Source organism: Lissotriton vulgaris, chromosome 6 (assembly GCF_964263255.1).
Source record: "Lissotriton vulgaris chromosome 6, aLisVul1.2, whole genome shotgun sequence".
In the NCBI taxonomy this organism is placed as follows: Eukaryota; Metazoa; Chordata; class Amphibia; order Caudata; family Salamandridae; genus Lissotriton; species Lissotriton vulgaris.
Window position 1 is genome coordinate 256,304,889 of NC_141694.1, and position 18,898 is coordinate 256,323,786.

Genomic DNA, 18,898 nt, shown 5'->3' on the forward strand with positions numbered 1-18,898 from the left:
CGGCTATCTCACGGTTCACCAGAACTTTCACAGGACCTTCTTTGTGGTCTAGTAGACTGATAAAACAGTTCCTAAAAGGACTTTATAGATCCTTCCCGAGACCTCGGAAGGTCCCTCCGACATGGCATCTCAAACTAGTCCTCAACCAACTCATGAGGCATCCCTTTGAGCCCATTCATCGAGCGTCCATCAAGTACATCTAATGGAAAACGGCGCTCTTGCTCGATTTAACATCTGCCAGGAGAGTAAGCGAGCTACAGGCTCTGTCCATTCAGGAACCATTTATGCAGTTCAAGCAGGACAGGGTGGTGCTGAGACCGAACCCTAAATTCATACCGAAAGTGCCTTCAGACTTTCATCTCAATGAACCGATAGTCCTTCGGTCTTTCTTTGCGAACCCTTCCACCGCAGCAGAAAGAGCACTACATTCTTTGGATCTCAAGAGATGTCTAAAGTTCTACCTAGACAAAACTAAGACTTTCAGAAAATCTTCGCAACTGTTTGTGGCCTACAGCAGACCGAGAATGGGTCTGCCTCTCACGAAACAAAGCATCTCGAGGTGGATCTCCTCAGCGATTGCATTCTGCCATGACAAGGCCGGACGGCCTTTGAGCGATCGTGTTACTGCACATTCCACCAGGGCGATGTCCACATCAGCAGCACTGTTCGCTGGAGTGCTGATCTTGGACATATGCAGAGCGGCGACCTGGAAGTCACCGCACACTTTCTCCAGACACTACTGCCTGGATATCGAACTTCAGAAGGATGCAGCAGTGGGCCAGGCGGTGCTTCGCCATCTCTTTCAGTGAGGTGAGCCTTCCTACATCCCGCCATCCAGGTATGCACATTCTTTGTTCCTGTGATATTCTGCTTCTGCTATCATTCCCATGTTATATGATAATATGTGTATTGTCTAACATGACTGCAGGGCAACTTTGCATCACAAATGTGCATATCTTATTGCTAACTACTCTGATTCAGGCATGTGAATCTATGAAAGACACCCCTAATACTGGATAAGAAATGCGTTACTTACCTGTAACAGCAGTTATCCAGTATTGGTGTCTTTCATAGATTCACATGCAACCCTCCCGCCTCCCCTGGAAGGACTCACATCCCTCTCTAACAATATTACGCCTACCTAGCTGGGTGCGTACGAAAATCTGAGGGACTGAGGCTCCTCCCAGGAAGGTTCCAGAGGGAGGTAGGAGCTGATTGGCTGACTCTGAGAGTTTGGTCCTTTTTGCATAAGGACAAGGAAAGGCTACTAAGGTGAGGCCCTTAGGCCTATTTTCTCTATGTATGTCTATAGGCCATTACTTTTTTATGTACCGGAGGCTCCAGTCTCGACGACGGGGAATGATTCAGGCATGTGAATCTATGAAAGACACCAATACTGGATAACTGCTGTTACAGGTAAGTAACGCATTTCGTCCTGGACCCTTGACATGCCTCACAGGCCTGTTCAAACCCAAACTGTGCCGCTCGCACCGAAAATCTGCCAAAATCTGCACTAACCTGGCTCCTTGCACAGCAGGCATTGATAGCCCGCAGAGAACCACCAACGTGAAACACCAGCCCATCAGAGATGCCTGGCCTGTTCTTTGCACCATGCAGATTACCGCCTGTGACTCTCTCCTTGCTCTCCGCGACCCTCTCCAACACAAATAAGACTCTTGGCACATAACATGAGAAAGTAAAGCAGGACTAATCTGGAACTGAATCACAGGTTAATTTGGGGTTAACTTGTGCCTTCTCTGACTAGGATTGTGGTTGCTTCTTGACCAGGGCTCACACTTCAGTGATTCAGTAACCCAATTTCTAACAGGCTCATAAAGAGATCTTGAAACAGGGCAACTCTGTTCTTCAAAGATCATGTTGTCTTTTCTCTGTGACCCATCCATGATTCTCATTGGTATATCAAAGCAGTGGAATCTTGCCAGGATGTCAAGTGGGGCATTAAGGAGTTACCTAGGGTCCTGTAAGTTCTGTTCAGCTCAATTTTCACAGATTCCTCTGCCTCCAGGATCGTGCCACACAGTCTGCAAACAGCCTTGATGTCTTTTCCTTACGATCGCTGTAAAATTCTGCTATTTGTTATTTTGCCTAGTACAGTTTCCCAGATCTTCCAGCTGTCTGGCATCTGCTCCAACATTAAACTGTTGGAACCATACTGCCAAGACTTCTCTGGCGGCCTCCAGACTGTGACCACAGTCATCTCACCACCTCCTGACAATCTCACCCACTCTCACTCTATTGCCATCGGTCCACACTGCAGACTACTTAGGCCGTATGGTCTCCGACCACGATGCCCATATAGTGGATTTACAGTGTGGTGTCCCCCTCAATCCGACCTCCATGTACCATCTACCCCGAGATTACCTGGAATGCCTTGTCTTCCGGGATTCTCAGTAATCACACATACGCAATTACATCACCGCAAACGAGGGCACTGCATCCAGCAGTACACTGGAGTGGGACTTGCGGCATCTATTTCCAAGAAATTGTAGGGGTCCGTAGAACCCATGACAGGGATATCATGGAGATGAAACCATGCCTACCGTTACTGGAGCGGTATGCTGAGTGTGACGCATCCCATCGGGCTGCGCTGGAAGAGGCAAAGTGTCAACATGGATGCTTTAACCTTAATGCCTATTTGGCTAAAACCCATTTGGAAGCTGACAAATCTAGTCGCCTCCTCATCCGGTTAATCGATCGGGAACAAAGGAAGACACCCATCCTCGAGATCAAACCCCAATGGGCATAAGCCTGCGTGCGCAACATGATATCCTCCAGGAATTCTACAGATATGGTTCAGAAATATTTAAAGCACCTCATAAAGTCCTGCATAGGGGTTAAGAGTTGTTCCTATCGCACCTATCCCTACAACAAATGTCTGTGGCCCAATGGGAAAATGTAGACACTGTGATAACCACTGCGGATGTTAAACAGGAAATTAACGCTATAGCTAGAAATTAGACCCCACGCCTCAACAGACTTCCTACAGAATTCAATAACACCTTCGCTGGCAGTGTGGCATCTCAATCGGCTGCAGTGTACAATGATGCCCTACGTTTAAGTGAGCTGCCAGCTTCCCTATGTTAATATTTACTTGTATCTCTGCCCAAGCTGAACCAGGACCCTACATGCACGTCCTGATATCGCCAACAGATTTGTCCCTGGGTGTAGTACTTCCCACAATCTTAGGAGTCTTTTTCACATACAGGATCAGGTTCAGGATCGATTCTCCTCTGCACCAGCCTGGTCCTGGACTTGGAGAAGGTGTTCGATTCACTCAACTGGGATTACTCATTTGAAGTCCTTACACAGATGGGTATGGATAAACACCTTCTAGCTTATAAATGACTACTGTATACAAAGCCTCTCTCTCAGGCCCGTTTGTGATGTTACATCTCTTCCCCATTACAGGTCGAACGTGGCAACCAGCCGGGGTACCTCTCTCCCCATACTATTCGCAGTAGCTATGGAACCACTTGCCATCTGGCTACGGAGAGATAGTCCATGCTGGGGTATCCCCTTGCTGGTCGGACACACGCAATGCTGCTATACGCTGATGATCTCTTATTGTATCTCTGACTTCCAGGCAGACCTAACCCCTGTTGAAGACTCATTCCAGACGTTTGCCCGACACACAGGCCTTGCGGTCAACTGGGACAAATCATCCATCTACCCGCACACTCTGACCTGGCTTTGCAAGTCATCTGTTTGGGTGGGACCTTGCTTGCCCGGTGGAATTCCGCAGTCCGGTACTTGGGCATTCACCTGTATCACTGTCCGACTTCCTAAACAGCAACTTGCAACCTGCACTAGCTGCATTAAAATCACTGGCACAATTCTAGAAGAGACTACCACTTGCTACCATGAGGAAGATTACCTTGTCACAGATTGTGATCTTACCTCGCCTTCTATATTACTTTACCACCCTACCAGTGGTGTCTCCCCGCAGCTTCTTCTGTGAACTCTATGCACTGTTATTGAAACTTATTTAGGACAGTGGCTACCGCCGGATCGGCCTGAAAAAATTACAGCTGCCTTCCGGAGGGAGCAGCTTATGCATCCCACCATTTGAAGCCTACTTCCTGAAGACGTTATTGCAATAGGTTGCCAAGTGGATGGCAAGCCACAATTTGGAGGAAACCCACCATGGCAGCTTATGCGTCCCATCACTTGAAGCCTACTTCCTCGCGGCACAATTGCAATGGGTAGCCAAGTGGTTGGCAAACCGCAATCTGGAGGAAACTCAACACCGTTCACAGTCCCTCACCGCTGCCATTATTCAAGGCTTCCAGCTGCAACAGCTCCTACCTGACTCCCGCACTCTTTATAAGTGAGGATTGCTTGCAAATGTGTCACCAGATCGCGTTTTCTCATGCGACTTGTATCACCATATGCCCCAGGGTTCCGATTGCAGGACATCCCACGTTACCCAGGAATATACTCTGCTTCAAACCTGCGTAACTGGCACAAACTATCCCTGAACACAGCCGGCGACCTCTTCTCAGATGGCCACCTCCATTTATTTGAACAACTTCAGGCAGACAATGTCCTCCCACTGGGTCAATTCCTCACTTGTCGTCAACTACAGAACTTGCTATACCCAATGGCCTACATGACATGAGGAACCTCTTACACACACTGTTCTTCAAGTGCTTCTTACCATGGGGAAGGGTGGTCATTTCATCACATGGCCCTACAGTGCATTACGGTACTATTCAGGGACCTCCCTCGCGCCTTGCATGCAAAGTGGAAGGAGGACTTATGGAGAGCACTGCACAATACTAAACGGGACCAGGCACTGACATTTCCTCAGACTTTCTCAAGAAACGGCAGATTAAAAAACAGCTCCATATCCTTCACCGGGCATATCTGACAGGCGTTCAATTCAACTGCTATTTTAACGCGGCGGATCTAGGATGCTCCGGGTCAAGCCGGGGTTTCAAACCTCTGTGACATGTTATGGTCCTGTCCTGCCCTCATCACCTATTGGAGTGGAGTACACACTGTACGTGAGGTAATTGAACTCATGGATGTATATACATGGGTGGCATGTGGCCTCCGTATTTTTTAGCGCAAGCAGTAACACTCAGTACGTACTTGCTTCTCTGGTTTGGCCCTGTACTTGCCAAAAGTCACTTCCACTGCAATGGATGGCCTAAAGTGCACCTCAACTAGCGGCACAGTAGGGTGCAGTGCATAAATAGAGGACAGCCAAGTGGACCGCCCTCCGCTATGAAGAAGCGGGACATCTTCACAAACGCCCCATTTCCCAAGAATGGAACACACTTTTAATACAATTTTTACACCTCATGTCCCCGGATGATCTTTCCCATGATTCCGACAGCATAACACACCGCTTTGTGCGCCCCCTGGGAACATCCTCCAACAGTTCATTATCACTTGTATACACTCCTTGGGCCCCCCCCCCCACCCCCTCCCTGGCTGCTCACACTGCGGAGATACAAAGCGAGCCCACCTCATGGCCCTGCCTACACTGTTATTTACATATTAAGCGACCCACTATTCCTGCTTTGTACCACTTTCCAACTTATTATGTCTCTGCCATTCCCTCATGCCTTCCCCCCACCTCCAAGTTGTGGCTTTTGCACACTGAAGTTGCATTGTTACTTACTTGTCATTGTACAAGTTCACTATAACGCACCCTTGTACATACTGTATATCCTATGTTTGATGCAGTACAACTGCACTTTGTCAATTATCTTCTTTTGGCATTACGCACTCCATGTCTACTTTTGTAATTATATAAAAAAAACTATAATAAAAACATTTATGAAAGAAGACGGTTGAAAAATATCAGTGAGCATAGCCCAAGCATCCCTTCACAATAATGTATGAATGTGAATGTCTGGGTACATGCTCATGTTAAATAGCTGTACAGTGCTCTATGTACCAACACGTACAGTGATGTGCTGCCTCTGATAGATACTACCAGTGCAATGGATTTTGTAAACATGGGGGTGGAATGTGGTCTTTTCAAATGTGAAAAAGGTAATGGTTCAAGGCATTTCCTGAAGATATCTCAAACAAGCCTTCTCATCTACCTTTTAATCTGGATCTTCTTAGACTCTTGCTATTGGTGCCTCACAAGTTAAGGTTTTCAAGGTGCTATTTATTGTAAATTATCCCGACCACTAGACATGTGCACATTGGGTGCCAATAGTAATTCCAACATCATTACTACTGATGATGATGGCACAGCTTACTGTTTTTTGCTAGCCTTTTGTGGTGTCTCTACATGGATATTGTTAAAGAATCTTCATAGTAATAGTATGCTTCAGAAACTTTACTCAAGGTAGGTGATTGTTAATAAAGCATTCGTAATTGGATAGTTCTCGTTTAGATATTAGGTTTTCAGCAAGTCGGTGGGAGCTTGTGTAACATATTTTCATGTCAAATAATTGGTGATGCTATATTGAAAACCATTCTTCGACTATTCTGTCATTGTAGTGCAGAATACAGCTAGATGGTTGTTTGTAGATGCGTATTAACCTGACCTTTTTATTGGTATTGAAATATTGTTGTTTACGTTATCGAAATGTGCCCTTTGTCTGAATTATTTTTCTTTTCTTCAAAACTTGAAATACTGTGACTTATGAGAATTTTTTATTTTAGGCAACATCTGCACTAGCTGGTTTACTTGAAGAAGATGCCCTCTCTGCAAATAACAAAATAATAGACAATGCCTGGCGTGGAGCTGAAGCATATCATTTCTTCTTACTTGCACAGCGACAACTCTACGAAGGTTATGTGGATGCAGCAATGAGGACAAGTAAGCAGTTTTGATATAAGGCTTGCTATTGTGATGATACCTTACTTTCCAGGCCAAGTTACAAAAGCACAAAAAATCTTTGGAATAGTTTATTCAAGTAGTGAGTCTGCGTCCCTCTTTGCAGTTGTTCAAGATCATATCAGCAATATTACATAGGACCATAGAAGAGTGCTAAAGAGGTATCGTGGAGGAAGAATATTAATAACACTATTTGCCATTATTTTGTGCCTTACTAGTATAATTTACAACAGTCAGACAGTACTGTATTTGTAACTTCCTGCATTGGCCAGCCAGTATATGACATTTTCCAAAATTCCCTATTCAGAGTTAGTGGAACTTCTGGGAGCACAGCTCAACATAATTGGTTCTGGCTGCAGGAGAGACACGCCGTATTCATTGTGATATTACTTTTTTACCAAAATATTGTTAAATAATTTCTAGTTTTATGTTTTAAGTAGATGTTCACATTCCAGAATATTCAGAGCTCTTTGCCCATGCACTGTTGGATGTCTATGAACCTGCAGGGAGATCTGGTTGATAGGTTGTTGAAAAGACAATGCAGAGTGTTGGATTAAAACAATGTAAACTTTGGGAGGGATATTCAGCTCACAGCTTCTTAAAATCTTGAATCTCCAAAGGCACCACACTAAGTCCAGAAAACATTTTGAAATAGCTCTACAGCAACAGCAGGTGGTGCCATTGGCCTCCCCTATCATGACTCCTGATGCAGACATTCTGACTTGGAAACACATATAGGGTCTACCTTTGCATGCTGATGTAATTTCCTCTTTTCCGACACCCTTCAGTGTGGTTCCAGTGCTCTGGTCCTACTGATTTGAGTGTTCACTCCATTCTCCAAGTATTCACAAATAAATATTCTCCTAAAGAGTTGCAGGATGTCGCCACTGAAGAAACAGGCTTCAAACTGTCGCTATTAGATGTAACTCATGGACCCACGTGATATCTGTCTGTGGTGTCTGGGAATCAAACATGGTTACAGTTCCTGTGAAAAATGTTCCTTGATGCACCTATAGGCTAGAAGGGAGCAGGAGACCAAATTCTAAGTGGCCGAACATGAGAATTGAGGATGATTCCTTTGCAGGTCATCATCATTAGGTTAATCAAAGGACAATAAAAAAAAGCACTTACTTGATATCCAGATGCTCCTGCTCTCTCGGAAGGTCATGCAGAATAAAAGCCTAATCTAGAGCTGATGTGCCCTGAGGTCCCAGGACGACCTTTGGTTCTACAACACGTCTCAGCCTTCGAGGCGGCGATGCTGCAGATTATCAACCTTGCTCTCATTCCCATATGTACATGGTCAGGGCCAGCCCGTTCTTTGACTAAGCTTTGCCTAGCCTAAGGCAGATGCCTCACCAGATGTTCCACCATCAATGCAGGTACCAGATCCCTCTTTTCAAGAAAGATTGTCTCATGTCATGCTGCACAATAACCATGTCATGCTACACAATCATTAGCGACTCCTGTTGAAGATGCCTGTCTTTGCAACTCTCCTTCCTTGACGTCAGTATCTCAATAGGAAGGAAGCCTTTTGGGAAACCATTTTCAGCTTTCATACAATTCAAATGACTAACCAAGTACAACACAGTGAGGAGTATGATGATGAGGAGGAGGAGGCAGACAATTTGCTCCCTCCATGTTATACTGATGCTGATGTTTATCTAGATTTGTAAAATGCCAGTGACCATGACACTTCGCCTAACTCTGCTCTTGGTTCGCCACATGGATCCCTATTAAGAAAAGCATCTCTTTTGGGGTTGTCATTAGAGAGCTGTAGAAATGTTGGAGCTACCTGCTGTCACTGAGGAGACCAACGCTAAGCTACTTATTGAGATCCTTCAGCTTTGACCTGCCACTTCTGAAACTGTCTTGCCTAGCAACAAGACTTTAGTTGATCTCATTTTAGCAGTCTGGTCCGACACATATTTTGGATCTGACTGTTAATCTCCCCATTGCAAGATGGCATTGACTGGCACCTGAAGTTCGTGATGCAGTACTCTATTGTCAAGAGCCTTATAGTGCAAGCCTCTTATTGCAAAGTCAGAAGTAGAAAACTCTTTCGCTTCTACTCAAGTTATGAAATGGAAATGTATTGATGCGATGGGCAAGAAAGTAATTTCCTCTGGCAGTCTGGCTCTGCAGTCTTCGAATGCTTCTTGTATTCTGGCTTTCTGTTGCCACATCATTTGGAAAATCTCCCAAATGCTGTTTCTGGCATTACCAGAGAAACTTTGGGTGTCTTTTGTGCAGACAGTTCATGATGACCATGATGCAGCCAAGCAGATTTTTAGTCTGGCCTTGGCTTAGCGAACTTGGTTTCCCGTGCTATGGGAATCAGTTTCATCATCCCCAGACTTACCTGGGTACACTCCAGAGGTTTTCCTGTAGACACCCAGGCTTCCTTGAAATATATGCTCTTTTATGGGATTCTCCTTACTCTGCATTGGAGACTACACTTTCCTGGGGGTTCTCTCTTCCCCAGTGTGCCAGTTCTACCAACAGCATCAGAAGTTCAGCGGATACTCCAGAAGCCTTGCCTCTACCAACATGAGCCTTTACAACCCATCATGCACACCAAGCACACTTCTCTGGACTTTAGGTGAGAAAGTGGTGCTAAAGAAAGAGGACAGTAACATCAGTTATACCCTTCTTCCTCCTATTCTCCTGGCTTTGCTTTAGTTCATCCTTGAGCGAATGTGGGGCCAGTGGGGGTCACATTCAGCATTGCCTGTCCTACTGGCATTCTGTCACTTCAGAACAGTGGGTCCTTCAGATTGTCTGAGTTGGTTATACCATGCCCTTTCTGGATGCTCCTCCCCATACACCCCCAGTCCTCACATTGGTATCAGTGTATCATGCTAAAATCTTCTTCAGGTAGCTCTTAATGTTACTCACCCAGTGGGTGATTGAGTTTGTGCCCAAAGTGAACTGGGAGTTCAGCTGTTACTCCTGTTTCTGTAGTAGGGGATCTCTGTGTATAGTCATAATCTAGTGAATAGTCCCGCCCATGTGCGTGGACCCCGGCAATCAAAAATAATCTCTTAAGTTGTCAAATCATGCACAAACACTGCAAGATACTTAAGAGAGAATTAAAGACAAATAATGCAGCCTATATCCACAGGCTACACTGTCCAGTACTTCAACTAGAAATTCCACCAAACAAAACCACACACAACACAGCCTGCCAGTTTCTTCCATAGAGAAACTTGCCTCTACCAGTAAAAGACTCTGGAATGATAGAGAGGAAGGCATGGACAGACAAGCCCCATAGGCTGCCATTATGTGGCTTAAATAGGATACTGTGCCTTTAAGAGAACTTTCCAGAACACCACCTCGGCCGAAGACGCCTCCTCCACCTATACCGAAGGAGAATCCTCCCGTCAACCCTCCGCTACCATCAGGACAGCCACCACCGCCGCTCCCGCCACATGGGCCCGCCCCTCGGCCGGAGATACCCCCTATCCCTCCGCCGAGATCGGTGTCACTACCGCTTCTTCCTACTCCACCTAAGGGGACTCCTAAACCACGTCCCCAGAATAAGCCACGGAAGACGCCTCCACGGAACCTGCGGAGCGCCCACGGACCGGGAGGTCACGCTCTCGTTCCCGGAGGAGGGAGCGATCGCGCAACAGGTCGTCCACGCGGTCAAGACGCCGCCATAGGAGGCTCCGATCTCGCTCTCGCACGAGGTCCTCAGGGACCAGGGACTATTCCCCGACTTTGTCGGGATCACCGGACACAAGGGTGTCGCCGGTTGATGACCTGGTGGCGTTCCATGATGTCCTACTGAGAGGCGCTGCCAAATTGGGCATATGCTTGATGGTGCCCACGCCTAAGACATCAGTCATTTTCGAGACACTTCACCAGAAACACCTGTCTCGTCCACTACTACCTTTGGTGCCGGGCCTGGAGGAACCGGCCATGGACCTTTTCCTCATCCCTGCGGTGACTAAGGCGGCCCCATCGAGTTTACAGAAAAAATACCGGGCTCCCGATTCGGGCCCGGCTTTTCTAAGGGTGGAACCTCCTCCGGATTCGGTGATTGTGACGGCGGACCGCAAACAGCATGCCACCACCCCGTCATCCACAGTCCCCCAGGACAAAGAGTCTAGATGGATGGATTCAGCTGGAAGGAAAGTATGTGGAACATCGGCGACCTCTATGAAGGCTGCGAGTGCCACAGCTTTGTTGGGACGCTACGACCGTGCCCTCTGGGACTCCCTCCAGCAGTTTGCGGAACACTTGCCTCGCGAGAAGCGGGAAGATTTCCAGGAAGTGCTAAATGAAGGGATGCTGGTAGCGAATCAAATTATCAGCGCTGCAGCAGATACATCCCTCTTGGCGGCACATGGCTTTTGCCATGGGATTAACCAGCGACGACACGCCTGGCTCCGCCTTACGTCACTGAAACCAGACGCGCACAGCAAAGGGTGGCCAACCTTCCCATCTCTGGCGAAACCCTATTTGAGAAACATGCGGATGATGAAATGGCCCGCATGAAGGCGGAGGCCGAAACACTCACGACTGTGGGTCTAGAGAAGCCCAAAGAAGCGAAGAAATCGTACCGCCTATTCCAATGGCGGTTCGGTGGGCAGGGCAGAGGATGTGGCCAAGCTTCGGGACAGTCGCAGCAACAACAACCGTTCCGTAAGCCGTTCCACAAAAGCCCGAAGGGCAGAGGAAGCCAACAGTCGGCCTTAGCGACCAAAGGCCCGGCCGGGTCTAGGCCCTGAGCGCTTACTTCCCCCGGATCTGTTACCCACTCTGGTAGGGGGAAGCATTCAATTTTTTCTGGCAGAGTGGAGAAAAATTACTCAGGACAAGTGGGTGCTGAATGTTGTTTGCAATGGATACAGTCTTCGGTTCACCAGCCCGCCTCCAGCAATTCCACCGGTCAGCTTGCAGTTTCAACTGCGCGAGCTCCAGGTGGAGGCAGATATCCTGTTAAGGAAAAGGGCGATAGAAGACGTACCTCTGTCTCAGAGAAGAAGAGGTCTGTACTCCCGGTTCTTCCTAGTTCGCAAGAATGACAAGAACGAGTTCAGGACCATTCTGGACTTGCGACAGGCAAACAGATAGATTTGCAGGGAAAAGTTTTGCATGCTGTCGTTGCATCAGATTTATCCTCGGTTGCAACAGGGAGACTGGCTATGTGCTATAGACCTACAGGATGCGTACTTCCATGTGCCCATTGCACACAAACACAGGAAGTTCCTGCGGTTAAGTCGGCGCCAATCATTATCAATACACAGTACTCCCATTCGGACTAAAGTCTGCGTCAAGAACATTCTCGAAGTGCATGGCGGTGGTAGCTGCACACCTGAGGAAGGACAAGGTGTTTGTCTACCCGTACCTGGACGATTGGTTGATCAAGGCATCCTCCTTCTCGGAAGCGCGAGCAAACTTCCGAAGACATGCTTTCTCTTGAACAAGCTGGGGTTGCACATCAACATGTCCAAGTCTGTCCCGACTCCGGTCCAATGCATACAGTACTTGGGAGCCTCCATCAATACGCTGTCAGCAAGCGTGTCTCCTTCGGAAGAGCGACTATTATCACTCCTTCGGAAGACTCAGGCTCTTATGACCACTCCATCTACAGCAGTGAGGACGGTGTCTTCTCTACTGGGATCGATGGCCTCTTGTATCTTCCTGACGCCTCACGCACGGCTGCACATGAGACCTCTGCAGGAGTGCTTGGAGGACCGGTGGGATCAGAGGAAAGGATCTTGGGACGACAAGATACGACTATCTCAATATGCTCTTCAGTCGTGGTGTTCAGCGGAGAATCTCCTCAGAGGGGTTCCCTTCCACAAGGACATTCCCACGCAGACTTTCGTGACGGATGCGTCTCTCCACGGATGGGGAGCGCACTCCGGAGACTTACAGATTCAAGGGACGTGGTCCCCGTCGGAGTCCACGTACCACATCAATTTCCTGGAACACAGAGCGGTTCATTTGGCACTGAAGGTCTTTCTTCCGTCCTTTCAGACCAGCTCTCTGCTTGTGTAGACGGACAATACGACCACGATGTATTACCTCAACAAGCAGGGGGGCTCGAGATCACGCACTCTGTCACAGGAGGCGCAGGCGATCTGGCACTGGCTTCTGGCCAGAGGACTAACGATAACGGCTACCCATCTGCCAGGTGTGCAGAATGTTCAGGCAGACGCACTGAGCAGACTGATTCAGGAAAACCACGAATGGGTCATAAACGACGAAGTACTAGGAGAAGTCTTCGCAAGGTGGGGAACTCCAGACGTAGATCTGTTCGCCACTGCCGAAAACAGCAAATGCCGAGACTTCGACTCCAGGTACTACCAGCATGGGACGCTGGGGAATGCGGTGTGGATCAACTGGTCGAACAGCTTTCTGTACGCTTTTCCACCCATTCCCCTGATTCCAGCGGTACTCATCAAGCTGGCCCGGTCCAGGGCGCGGATGATACTCATTGCACCGGAATGGCCCAGGCAGTGGTGGTTCACGGACCTGCTTCACCGGTCTCTCCTTCCTCACATACGGCTGCCGTGCAGGCCGGACCTTCTCACGAAGTTCGGGGGGCAGATGCTGCACCCCATCTCTCGTCTTTGAGTTTGGCAGCATGGCTCCTGAGATAGTGCAATATGGCCATTTAAATCTGCCTGAAGATTGCATGGACATACTGAAGGAGTCTAAGAGACCTTCCACTCGGGCTTCCTATGCTTACAAGTGGAAGAGGTTCTGTATCTGGTGTAAGTCCAAGAACTATGACCCGACGACGTGCAAGGGAGATGTCATCCTTCCTTACCTTCTACATTTGGCGCAGCCAGGACTTAATGTTCATTCCATTAAGGTTCATCTCGCTGCATTGACTGCCTACAGGAAATGCCCTTCACAGACTTCCTTCTTCCAGATCCCTGCGATCAAAGATTTTTTGGAAGGCTTGAAGAAAGTGTTCCCTCCTGTCAGGCTTCCTTCGCCTTCATGGGAATTGAATGTGGTGCTGTCCAGATTGATGAAGGAGCCTTTTGAACCTATTCATAAGGCTTCGTTGCAGCACCTGTCCTGGAAGGCGGCGTTCCTCGTGGCCATTACATCGGCCCGCAGGGTGAGTGAAATTCAGGCGTTGTGTTGCCAAGAACCTTATACTGTATTTCACGCTGCTAAGGTTGTTATGCGTACTCACCCTAAATTTCTTCCCAAGGTTATTTCTGATTTTCATGTCAACCAGACTATAACTTTGCCTACGTTTTTTCAGAATCCTTCATCTCCAGCGGAAAGGTCTCTTCATTCCCTGGATGTTAGGAGGGTGTTGAAATTTTATCTGGATAAAACCAAAGATATTCGTAGGTCAGACCAATTATTTGTCAATTATGGATCGGTCAGGACAGGTCTTGCTACCTCTAAGCAGTCCATCTCTAGGTGGATTGAATCCTGCATACAGTTGTGTTACCAAAGAGCTAATAAGACCTTAGGGGGTAAGCCTAAGGCTCATTCCACCAGGGGAAAAGCTGCCACGACAGCTTTACTCGGTAATGTTCCGATTGCAGAGATCTGCAAGGCGGCCACTTGGAAGTCGGTTCATACCTTTGCTAAGCATTACTGTCTGGACACTGATGCCAGGGCAGATGCTCAGGTTGGGCAGGCTTCGCTGCGGAATTTGTTCGCACAATAGTGGTGTTATTTTTTCTTCTCTCCACCGCCGCTTTGGTGTGGGGATGGGCTTGCCATTCTATTCACTAGATTATGACTATACACAGAGATCCCCTACTACAGAAGGAGTAGTTTCTGTCCTGTAACTCCAGTTCTGTAGTAGGGATATCTCTGTTATAGTCATAAGCGCCCGCCCTCCTCCCCGGTGGAGATAAATATTCATGTAAGGAATGCTACAGGTCTGGCGTGCTACGCCTTAAAAAAGAACTGAAAGTAAAAGGAACCTGCAGTGCATTCTGGGATACTGTAAAGTTCTGGAAAGTTCTCTTAAAGGCACAGTATCCTATTTAAGCCACATAATGGCAGCCTATGGGGCTTGTCTGTCCATGACTTCCTCTCTATCATTCCAGAGTCTTTTACTGGTAGAGGCAAGTTTCTCTATGGAAGAAACTGGCAGGCTGTGTTGTGTGTGGTTTTGTTTGGTGGAATTTTTAGTTGAAGTACTGGACAGTGTAGCCTGTGGATATAGGCTGCATTATTTGTCTTTAATTCTCTCTTCAGTGTCTTGCAGTTTTTCTGCATGATTTGACGACTTAAGGGATTATTTTTGCTTGCCGGGGTCCACGCACATGGGCAGGACTATTCACTAGATTATGACTATAACAGAGATACCCCTACTACAGAACTGGAGTTACAGGACAGAAACTACTCCTTCTTCCTGGTCCCCTTGAAAGAGGGAGGGCTAGGGCCTATTCTGGACCTCAGAATCTTGATAAATTCAGAATAATGACACTTGTGCAAGTACTCCAGGCCTTAGAACATGAGGCCTGAACATTGCCTCTGGATCTGCAGGATGTTAATTTTAAGCAGTTTTTTAAAGTGCTCGATTACCCAGGGGTGTCTTGGTGCTCGCAGACATATGAAGACTACTGAATAAACATACATTACATTTAGTTAATAAAAATCCAGGTTTTTACTTGCTTTGTAAAAGCAAGCAGTGTAGGAGCTGCCTCAATGTGGAGTGGAAGCAAGTTCCAGCCTCTGGTTGCTCGAAGGATGAAGCTGCTTCTCCCCCCTTTGACTTGTTGAATCTTGGAACAACTACAATTTTTGTTTCCCGAGATCGTAGAATTCTACTGGGCTGGCACCACTTGCCGTATTGTCTTAGGAAAAGAGGGCCTGTGCCATGAAGCTCCTTGTAGACCAGACAGAGTGCCTTCCATTTTATACGATTTCTAACCATTAACCAGTGTAGATCTTTAATGGCCTGAGAACCGGATTGAAACATGGGAATGCCTAAGAGAAGCCAGGCAGCCGCATTTTGAAAAGTCTGTAATTTAATCAAGTATTGCTCTAGCAAACTCAGATACAGACCATTACAGTAATCATGTTAGACATTGCTAAGGTGGTAATAACGGTTTTCTTTGCACTAATGGGAATAAAAGGCAACGTTTTCCTGATCAATTTAAAAGTATTGAATGAAGATGAAGTGACTGAATTTATTTGACTGGAGTAATTACATTTTTCGTCAATTATAACTCCCTGATTTTTTGCTTTTGTAACTGGATTTGGGAGCTCATCCATCTTCTCTAGCTATCAGGAAGGTGTCCAAAACAGGGGATTGTTCCCAAACAAAATGACCTCGGTCTTACCCGAGTTCAGTTTTTAGCAATGACTGCTCATGCAACAGGCATGCAATCATGAAAGTTAACTACGATATAATGGATGTTATTAATTTTTTTTTATAAACATAGTTTTATTGGTTTTTCCATAAACAACCACCAATATCATTACAGTTATCAAGCGTTCCTCCCCCCCTGTTCCGTCCACAATCCTCAAGAATCAATATGCAATTACAATTTCCGAGTCATTTCTGCGTTCCATAAAATAAAACCTGAATACATAATTCCTTTTCCGGAAACCATTATGTAACAATTCACTCAAGTTTACATACTCTTCCTTATTTAACCAATTAACTAAATTCCCTATCCTTGCCCTCCCCCCACCCTGTTCCCGGTGTGTCCTCCTATCATTCCATTCTATAGATAACGTGTGTGTTGACTCCCAGCCAGCTCATACATTATGGGGTACATTCCATTCCCTGCTGCTCATGTCGCTTCCTCCGAGCCTAATTGAGTTATCAGCACCTGGACCACCTCCTCCCATGCCCTCGCCGCTTTATCATTGTTCTGTTGTCGTGCTTGCCGCAAGCGGACAGCCCCTTCGCTACCAGCCCATTTGAGGTATTCTGCTTTCCATCTCCTGATACTAGGTCCCTCTCTCCCTTTCCAGTGCATCGTAATTTCCCTCTTCGCTAACACAAATCCCATATCTATAAACTTACTAGTCGTCTTCGTTTTAGACGTGTGAGGGAACCAGTGAAGCACACAAACAGCCACATCAAATTCCAAGTTGCGCTCCGTAACCAGATTCAATAATTCTCCCACCTCAGTCCAATAGCTCTCAAGTCTCATACAACTCCACAGCATATGTTCCAAGTCTGCTCCCACTACTTACGCATCTAGTGCACATCGCATTACTAGTGCTATAAAAGTCCAGAATCTTGCCGGGAGTCAGATATGCTCTATGTATTATGAAGAAATGCACCAGCTGGAACCGCGCATTTCTGGTCCCCTTCCAGGCTCTACGCAATATCTGCCCCCTTGTGGCCTCCGGTATGGTCTTCCCTATACTCTCCTCCCATTTCAGGCGCAGCGCATCTAGTGGGGCCAACCCTTCATTTAGCATTCTGGAATATAAACATGTAACTGCCTTAAATGTGCCACTCGCCATCACCACATACTGACATGCCATTGTCGTTTTAGGTTCCAGCAACCCCCCCTTCCAATGCTTCTGTATCGCTTGCACCAGCGCCGCATGTACCAGAACCCCCCCCCCCCCCCCCCCCCCCCGAGGGAGTTCAAACCTCTCCTGCAACACTTGATACGTTAGGAGCCCTCCATCCTTATATAAGTCCCCAAGGACTTGCTGCCTGTTCCCAGTCCCACAGCGATGACCAGTCTCCTCCGTGCGGCAGCGCCATGAGCATCTCTAATGGTATTTCCGGTGCGTATGGGTGCTGCACCCCCTCCCTCCGTTGACTCCTGTTCCAACACTGCTGCAACGTCCTCTCTTCCAAGGTGAGACCGCCGAGTTCTATGCGCTATTCCATAACTATGAAGGACAGGTTATGTCTCGGTATCCCACTACCTCTTTCCGACTCAGGCCCTCTGAACTCCACCGCCACTGCCCGCGTAAGTATTTGTAATTGTGCTGCTAAGTAGTACAACTCCATGTCAGGAACTGCCAGCCCGCCTTCCACTCTCGGCCTCATCAAAGTCCGGAGGGCCACTCTCCTCCTACCCGTACCCCAGATGAACCCTACCATCATGGATTTTAAGTTTGCAAACACCGAACACGGCACCCATATAGGTAGAGTCCTGAAAAAATACAACAGCCGAGGTAGTGCTACCATTTTCAGCAAGGCAATCCGTCCCATCACCGACAACGGCAGTGTACTCCAGAAGGCCATGCTTCCTCTCAGGGCTCTCACACACCTTCCGATGTTCCCCTCTAGGATGTCTTTATGTCCATGATAAATATGGACTCCGAGGTATTCTAGATGGGATGGTTCCCATCGTACTGTTATTGGCAAATCCGGCGCCTCCATCCCCGGGAGCACAGAAAATAAACATGCCTTAAACCAGTTGACTCGCAGACCTGACACCTGCCCAAATTTCGATAACATCCATGCTGCCCCAGTCAGTGCCTCCCCCGCATTTGCCAGAAACAACAGCAAATCGTCCGCATACAACATTATACATTGCTGTGCCCCCCTGAAAACCAGTCCCTCATACCACCGTCCCAGTCAAGTCTGCACTGCCAGCGGTTCTATTGCCAGCGCAAACAACAACAGGGAGAGTGAGCAACCCTGTTGCGTCCCGCGAGCTACCTCATATTTGGGCGAAATCATATGTCCAACCTGCACTCTAGCTTTTGCGGACGTATACAGCACAGATGTCCATCGCACAAATCCCTCACCCAACCCGAACTTCCCCATTGTAGTATACAGATATTGCCATTCGAGGCAATCAAACGCTTTCTCTATATCTACTGAGATGACCGCCGCTTGGGGGATACTTCCGGAAGCCTCTCCTAAGACTCTCAGTAGTCTCCTAATATTGGTGGCCGTGTTCCGGGTAGGGATAAACCCTGCCTGATCTTCGTGTACCAGAATAGTCATATGCTGCGCAAGCCACAATCCCAACACCCAGCTGAGGATTTTATAGTCCGTCGTCAACATGGACAGTGGGCGGTATGCCGCCTTGTCCGTACTCACACGTCCTGGCTTCGGCAGCGGGACTATGAGAGCCTCGCGCATCGTTCCCGGCAACTGACCCAGTTCCCATGCCTCCGCATAGACCTCCAATAGTCTCGGCG

The 18,898-nt window shown here is 47.6% G+C and overlaps 1 protein-coding gene across 1 annotated transcript in view; it reads left to right on the forward strand.

Annotated features, from left to right (window-relative positions):
- The window catches only part of WDR35 (WD repeat domain 35), a 531,383-nt gene that overhangs the window by 477,467 nt on the left and 35,018 nt on the right, over positions 1-18,898 (forward strand). Inside the window, exon 26 of the mRNA XM_086926288.1 lies at positions 6,652-6,808. Within this exon, the coding sequence (XP_086782414.1) occupies positions 6,652-6,808 (157 nt within the window). The remainder of the gene's footprint in view (positions 1-6,651; positions 6,809-18,898) is intronic.